The sequence below is a fragment of the Typopeltis vanoorti genome, chromosome 13 (genome assembly GCF_054136105.1).
Source record: "Typopeltis vanoorti isolate ZY-2024b chromosome 13, IOZ_Tvanoo_1.0, whole genome shotgun sequence".
Lineage (NCBI taxonomy): Eukaryota > Metazoa > Arthropoda > Arachnida > Uropygi > Thelyphonidae > Typopeltis > Typopeltis vanoorti.
This window is the reverse complement of record NC_143561.1, coordinates 118,784,824-118,793,048: the sequence shown is the minus strand read 5'-3', so window position 1 is coordinate 118,793,048 and position 8,225 is coordinate 118,784,824. Positions and strand designations below refer to the sequence as shown.

General features: G+C 35.8%; 1 protein-coding gene across 1 annotated transcript; it reads left to right on the top strand.

Moving 5' to 3' along the window:
* Positions 1-3,467: 3,467 nt before the first annotated feature.
* LOC150100497 (E3 ubiquitin-protein ligase ariadne-1-like) lies at positions 3,468-4,730 on the top strand. The gene has a single exon (XM_090402669.1). The coding sequence runs from the start codon at positions 3,468-3,470 to the stop codon at positions 4,728-4,730; it is 1,263 nt and encodes a 420-aa protein (XP_090258795.1).
* The last annotated feature ends 3,495 nt before the right edge of the window (positions 4,731-8,225 follow it).

Genomic DNA, 8,225 nt, shown 5'->3' with positions numbered 1-8,225 from the left:
TTAATAAAGAATGTAATGGGCATTTATCAGAGGATATACCTTTCATCAGAAGACAACTTAAAATCATTTGATCAGGTTCCACAGCATATTCAAGGTAATTTCAGTTCACACTCTTTGTTGGACATCCCTGGTCGAGATTTTGAAATGATGATGATGTCTAGTTCAGACATATCACTATCTAATTCTTGAGTCAAATTTAACCGAAGAAGAATTTAATCTTGGGGACATGAATAATGAGAATACTGATGTTGAACATCCCTGTAGATCCACCACGAGTGATTATGATTGAAACCACGTTCCAGTCATAAAAAAACTTGTAAATGTTGTAACTAATAAATGCTTTTATGATATTTTATAATTAGGTAAACCAGCAGTATATGTATACAGATGTTCTAAGTATATTTGTTTAAGTAAATTAGTGTAAACTTGAATAGTCTGTTTTAAATTAGCAATTTCTGTCATTAGTGCATTTATACTGTGTAGAAAGCACAATTAATTGTTTTTATATATAATACAGCTTTTCATTGTAAATATATCGTGTTTACGTAACAGCAGTAAATTTTAACGAAGTGAATGTTGCCCTTTCGCTTTCATGAGCTGAAGCGGAACCGGAAGTATTATGCGCGAGTGAAATGAAGGCGAAAAAACTGGAGGGAGATAGAGAGCTGTAGTGATTTGAAAAAAATGTTTGGCACTAGTGAGAAAAAGTTCCCTTAGTAGCATTCTTTCAGAAAGAATGTTTTAAAAGTTTATCTGTTATATGTTCAAAAGGTAACAGGAATAACAGTTGTCGAAAAAATTTCTAGGCCCTTCGGAACTTGAGAAATGAAATTTCTCGTATAGGGAAAATGTTTATTAACAGCTCCATTAGTGATTTAAAGGTTCTTTCGCAAAAATACAGCAGGTTGATTTTTTCCTTTGGAAATTCTTAGTACAGAAAAAGGAAACTCTTCGGGAATCTTGAAGAAGAAAGAAGGAAGAACATTTATTGTGTGGAAAGCATTTTATGGAGGAACGCTAGACAGTGTTCTAAATCGAGGATGATTTTTCCATTATATTATTCTCTAATATTATCCAAGTGTGAACTACCTAATACGAATTGGAAATCCACAGTTATTTTCAGGAAGTTTCGCTGAAGGAATAAACAGTTTCTTTCAAGAAAGGTCCAGATGCAGTTATGAGAAAAAGTCGTTTTTAAATTATATATTTTTAGGCGCGCCTCCGTAGCTCAGTTGGCATAGACTAAGCCCCTTTGTCGGAAACACCTAGGTTCGATTCCCATCAATAACGTAAGAAACCTTTATCTGATCTCTTTCGACTAAAGGTGAGTTAGCCAGTCTCATACGGTGGTAGGGAGTTTTTTCGCCCGGAGACTCTGGTTTTTTCGTTTCCCAAGAACACGCAAACTGGCCCGTGAATACACACCTTTACAGACAAGACACTCCCGAAATAAGGAATAATCGACCTAATTCGTAGGGATTTCGGTTTCGAATACCTACACAGCAACGTGTGGGTGTACGCTTGAGCATAAATAAGGATAGGATAGGATTTTTGGCTGATTTGTTTAATTATCTTTGTAGATTTTAAGACTCATTTATGTTGTGATTCAAGTACAGAATATCACACACTTTTTAAATATATCTTAGTATTATTAAACTGTTTTTTCGTTTTTGTAAACAGAGGTATGAAGACTCAATTTACATAATTATCGAGAAAGATAAGATACGTTTTAAGAATGGGAAAGAGTTATCATAGGATCTTGCTTACGTACTTAGATTGCAGTCTAGAAATCTGACATCACTGGCAGCCTGTGTTTAGAAAAGGCGCAATCGATCACAGGAATCTAATATATAAAACTTCTACAAATGGCGTAGACGACAGGATGTTATAAAATAATAATTAGAATATAATTTGTTTTACAACCGCTTGTACCTCACTTAGCGTTGACTCCACTAAAGTACAAAAAGTGGGATATTCTGCCCCAACCAGACAGAATAACGCCCCGGAGATCATCGACCGAGCGAGGGAGGATTGGTGTTGAACGGCGATTGCTGCCTTCCACATTATTCTCAAATGTTCAATGGGATTCAAATCAAGAGAATTGCGCGGACAAGGAAACACACTGAATGCTTAGCTATTCTCTTCGTACCATGCTTGCACATTGCGAGCTTTGTGATAAGGGACATTTTCATTGGAAAAGTCCAGATTCATTGGTCCACATTAGCCTGAAAAATCCCAGGTAAGAATTGGTGATCAAGGTGCATTCATTTTGATTGCTTTCCCCAGTGATGTTCATGAGAACAATTCCCACACTAAGATATCGATACCACAGCTTATTTATTGAGGCAAAGCGGCAAGAGTAACCCATGCACTTAACAGATATAATATAACGGCAAAATGGCCTTAATTCGCCATAATTCCAAACAACCTATACGAACTATTTGTTCACGCACTGATTTACTCTTTTAGGTTAAAAACAAACTCGAATTTCCTATATTCCGTCACCTCCTTCCTCATTCGAGACGACCTAACTCATGTTCAGTTGAAAAAGTTATTTTACGTCATTAAATTTTCTCGTCAAACATGACATCCAGTCTCAAGTCTTCATCCAAAATGGCGCACTGTAAGTTATTCTTCCAACTGACCTATGGGGCCACTCTTGGTTAAGAGCTGTAATCAGAAGAACATGGAATCCCTATTCTACCAGAGTCTGGGACTGTCAAAAATCATTTCTTTTGCAAAACCAACTCCATCTGACCAGTATATCAAAACATAAGTGTCGAGGGTAAATATTCTACGGCATTTGAGATATTTTACTCTGAAGCTCTGATCCGTCCTACATATTTCCTTCAGTTCATTCCTTAAAGTGTTTAACGATGAAATACGAAATAATCTATCAACGTAGTTTAATTAATAACCCCCATATGACTATTAGGATAGGATGATTGGAAATGGACGAGTGATCGGAATGCCACAAATGGTCACGCCAGTCACGTGTTAGAATTACAGCGCTCTCTGGCGCTACAATGTGCAATGCAATTGTAACATTTTTTTGCTATGACGATAAATTGACATCTCATATTAAAAGAATCAGTTTTCGGTGTTGAAAAGGTATAATACAGAGTTGAGTAGTTATATGAAATGTGTATTATATGTTAGATATAATACACATTTCAGAGTTGAGTAGTTAGTTATTAATTTCTAATGTATATTGTGTTGCATTGTATTCAATTTAGTGTCCGTTATACTTATGTTTTTCATTCTTGACAGATCAACTGAGCATCGACGCACAACTGCAAGAGAGTGAACAGAATGATGATTCATGTGGTGAATGTTTATATTATAATATATCCGAACAAGAGCAAGAAGAGGAGCAAGAAGAAGAGGAAGAAGAAGAACAAGAAGAAGAGCAAGAAGAAGAAGAAGAAGTTTATAATGTGTTAACTGTTCAAGAAGTATATGAAAAGATGTTGACAACCATAAAAAACTGCAAAACAATCACTAATCAGCTTCCAACAGAAACAAGACTTCTACTCACCCATTTCAAATGGGATATAGTGAAATTGCAGGAACAGATATTTATGAATAGAGATGCTGTATTTGCTGATGTAGGAATAAGTACCTTGGAGAAAGTTCAGACACCTAACAAAAATACTGAAGAAAGAGAAAAACAGTGTGGCATGTGTAAAAAAGCATTTAATAGTAAAACAATGACCAGTCTTGCTTGCAAGGATAATTTCTGCACTCCATGTTTGTTTACGCACATCAAGTTCCAAATTATGCAGAAAGGTGGTGTCCACGTGGTTCCATGCGCATCGAAACAGTGCAACAACTGGATTGCAGATCAGGTGGTTTTTACGATGCTGAAAAGCGATATAAAAATGCAGGAAAAATATTTGTTTTTAATAACTGATAATTTCGTTACGTTCAACCCAATTCTACGTTGGTGCCCGAAAACAGACTGCCGTAATGCAATTGAAATAAATATTGCAGAAAAATGCAAAGTAAAATGTCTATGCGGATATGAATTTTGTTCTTCTTGTGGTCACAAATGGCACAAATTAATGGACTGCAATCTTCTCCAGTTATGGGAAGGGAAAGCTGAAAGGAATTCAGCAACCTTTGAACAGATGATAAAGAAGGAAAAACAATGTCCTAATTGCGGTGAAATGCTGACAAAAGCGCATGCATATAACAGTGTAATTTGTTCCTTATGCGACCATGAGTTCTGCTGGTTATGTTCGAGTCCTTTGGAAACACATATGGACCACATTTGCACCCCATTTGGGGAAAACAGTAATGAGAATAGATATGAATTCTACAGAACTCGCTATGAAATTTACAAAGAAACTATAACTCACGCAAAAGAACTAAATTTCTCAGCTGAAGTAATGATGACTTATATGGAAACATACATGTCTCCTAAAGAAACAGAGTTCTTGAAGGAGGCAATAAATGTTCTCTGTGATTGTTACCAAACCATCATAGAATCGCAGGCATTTGCATTTTATGTAAACGAGAACACCTACAAAATGAATAACTCATTTGAGTTATATAAGAGTGATTTAGAAATTCACACAGAAAGACTTGCTCAAATGATAGAAAAAGACTTCTTAAATGAAGATGTAATAACGGTAAAGCACAAAATAGAAGAACTGTTGGCGAATTGCAAAAATAGAGAGAAACGTTTAGTTAAGTATGCAAAACGATATTACTTAAAGGAACTATGACCAGTCTTGTAGAATTTCGTTCTGAAGTTCTTCATGTGTTGCATAAATTACCATGAAAAGACAATCTGCAGTATTCACAAGTTAAAGTTTAGGTCAGTTCATTTCATTTGTTTAATTATCTTTGTAGATTTTAAGACTCATTTATGTTGTGATTCAAGTACAGAATATCACACACTTTTTAAATATATCTTAGTATTATTAAACTGTTTTTTCGTTTTTGTAAACAGAGGTATGAAGACTCAATTTACATAATTATCGAGAAAGATAAGATACGTTTTAAGAATGGGAAAGAGTTATCATAGGATCTTGCTTACGTACTTAGATTGCAGTCTAGAAATCTGACATCACTGGCAGCCTGTGTTTAGAAAAGGCGCAATCGATCACAGGAATCTAATATATAAAACTTCTACAAATGGCGTAGACGACAGGATGTTATAAAATAATAATTAGAATATAATTTGTTTTACAACCGCTTGTACCTCACTTAGCGTTGACTCCACTAAAGTACAAAAAGTGGGATATTCTGCCCCAACCAGACAGAATAACGCCCCGGAGATCATCGACCGAGCGAGGGAGGATTGGTGTTGAACGGCGATTGCTGCCTTCCACATTATTCTCAAATGTTCAATGGGATTCAAATCAAGAGAATTGCGCGGACAAGGAAACGCACTGAATTTTTTTTTTTTATTTTTTATTTTATTTTTTTTTATTAATGCTGAGCTCTATACACGACAGGTTGGCTGATTAACCTATAATACGTACGTTAGTACCGCGTATGGGTAGTGGGTTAGGAAAGGAGAAACTTGTTTACGTTTGAATGACTGTATATTGTTTGCCTTGCAACTGCTGTACTGTTCCACAGTACAGCAGCTGCAAGGAAGAGAAGAAACTTGTTCTATGTGTTTCGAGGCGTACTGTGAAGGGATGTTGAGCAGAAGCTGCACGTGTTCCAACTGGCTTAGCACTAAGTGGGGGAATCATTGATGCTGTTTCTGATGAACATTTTACATGGAAATATTTGTAGAATACACGTAGTGCAGAGACCGATCGTCTGTACAAAAGTGGGGGAGTGAGTTGTTAAGAGATGGGTCATTCATAAGTCTGACTGCTCTCCTCTGTATTGAGTCGAGCATTTTGAGGGAACTTTTAGGGACCCCACCCCATATGTGGGAACAGCATTCAACTTTGTTGTTGGACGGATTTGCGTTTTGCATATAGTTAACAGCTGTTCGGGAGTGAAGTGTCTTGAGCGAAAGAGAAATCCTAGTTTTTTGGAGCCTGTGGATACCAGGAGGGGCTTGATGTCAGAGTAATTCCGAGAAGAGAAATCTCATAGTGCCTGGAAATTTGGGTATCGTCAAAAAGACTACTGGGAAAAAATGGTTCTCTTTATGAGAAATAGGACAGAACTGGGTTTTACTAGCATTGAAGTTGGCGAGGTTATCTGAACCCAATTGGAGATGACTTGAATGTCAGAATTAAAGGTGGTTGATGTTCTATGGGTTGAGGTGAGTTGTGTACAGTAAGGTTTATCCAATGAAAGGGAGGAATACAATGTGTTATCATCCGCAAAACTGTATTGGGTTGGAGGTCAGCTGAAGAAAATATCCAAGATTTAGAATATCCAAGCATTCAGTGTAATAAAGAAGTAATATATGAAATATTACTTCTTCTTTATTATAATGAGTGCAGAGTTCTTTCTTTGTTTATGTATTTTATTATTTTTATAGATTTTTGGTTTGGTTGGGGATCAATTATTTCCTTTTCTAGTTCAGTTACAAAATTGTTCATTTTCTCTCTATGCCTTTTTCACTTCTGACTTTGCAATTGCAATGTTCGTTTTGAACTCTATATTTGCTTCCACTCTCTTGGAATTCAGTTATTTCTGGTAAATCTCTTTTTGTTGTTGTTTTTATTATCTTTTCTATTTCTTTGTCTCAGTTTGTTAATTCTCTTTTCCCCTTCCATGTTAGGAGTTGTTTCATATTTTATCACTTCTCTGCTCTGTCATTTGTTTCCTGTTTAGTTTCTGTTTTTAAATCATGCATTTCTGATATTGTTGCCTGGTGTGGGGATCATGTAATGAAATTTTGTAATTCAGTTGATAGTTATTTTCCACTTTATTTTTAGCCATTTTGGTTTAAATAGAATTTTTGTTGTTTTGGCGTTGAATTAAACACCGATCACTATATATACCATATAGTGATCGGTGTTTAATTCAACGCCTTGAATTAAACCTCCTTACATCTAGGATGAACTGGGCTAATTTAAATTTTCCATTAATTTTTCAAGAAGAATCATCCTTCGGTATTAGATTACCGGAATGCAGAATACAGTTGTTATTTCTCTGAAATAACTTTAAAAAACGGCTTAAATCCGATATTTTAAAAATTATTTTATCTAATTTAAATCTTCAAATGAAAATACTTAGGTACAGAAATTTGGGTATTTCTTTGTATCATTATACTTTCACGTTTTATAAAAAGTACAGTCATTCCTCGACTTACATTCGTGATCCCATAAGGGAATAAATAACATTTTCGGCTATACATTCGAACTGGAGGAACAACTGTTGCAGAAGAGGAAGAACGAGAAAAGCAAGAGGGGAAAAGAGAAACAAGGAGAGGGAGTTAAACAATTCACAGCGAAGGGTCTTGCAGAAGTGTTCTCTGCAGTTAATGATGCCCTCAAAATGGCAGAATACATGGACCCTAATTGAACGCTTCTTAATAATAGAAACGAAAGTAAATGATGCATTTGCTTGCTATGAACAAATTTATATTGAAAAGAAGAAGAGGAATAAGCAAAGCACATTGGATATTTTCATAAAAACAACAACAACAAAAAAAAAAAAAAAAGATTACACCAGAAGAGCCACTGCCTGGTCCTTCACATAGGGAAGGTAATGAAGATGTGATTGTGGAGGAAGATTTGGATGATTATTCTCCTGTTTTCTAGTGGTAGTAACACACAGTACAGTTTTATAATAAAGTTTAAAAATTAAACTGACAACATACTTATTAAGGTTAAGTCCCTAACCCAGGGCCGGTCCGAGAGTATTTGATTCCCCTAGGCAAAGAAAATTTAGGCGTCCCTATACATTGTCTCTCTATACCGAAGTCTTAGCGCCCCTAGGCGATTATTTAGGTTCGCCTAATGACAAAAACCGGCCCTGCCCTAACCCCTATAATTCTATTGATTCAATGTATCGACTTACGTCCTACCGGATGGAACGGAATCCCGACGTAAGTCGAAGGGTGACTGTAGTAACATACTAGTTACGTACTCTGCTAAGTGGAAATATACAGTTTGCCGAGAAAAAAAAAAGTATTGATTACTACAACAATATACGTTTATGGAGTAAACAGGTTTATTAACAAAGAAATGTAGGTTTACACATTATCATATGTACATCCACAACTATGGGTGGAATCTCGGTCGAATAAAGCATTAACAACGGTAGATTACGTGCTAGAAATAAACTTGTCTTTGAAG

Excerpts from the sequence above, each read along its gene's own strand:
- LOC150100497 (XM_090402669.1), top strand. The coding sequence starts at position 3,468 with ATGTTGACAACCATAAAAAACTGCAAAACAATCACTAATCAGCTTCCA.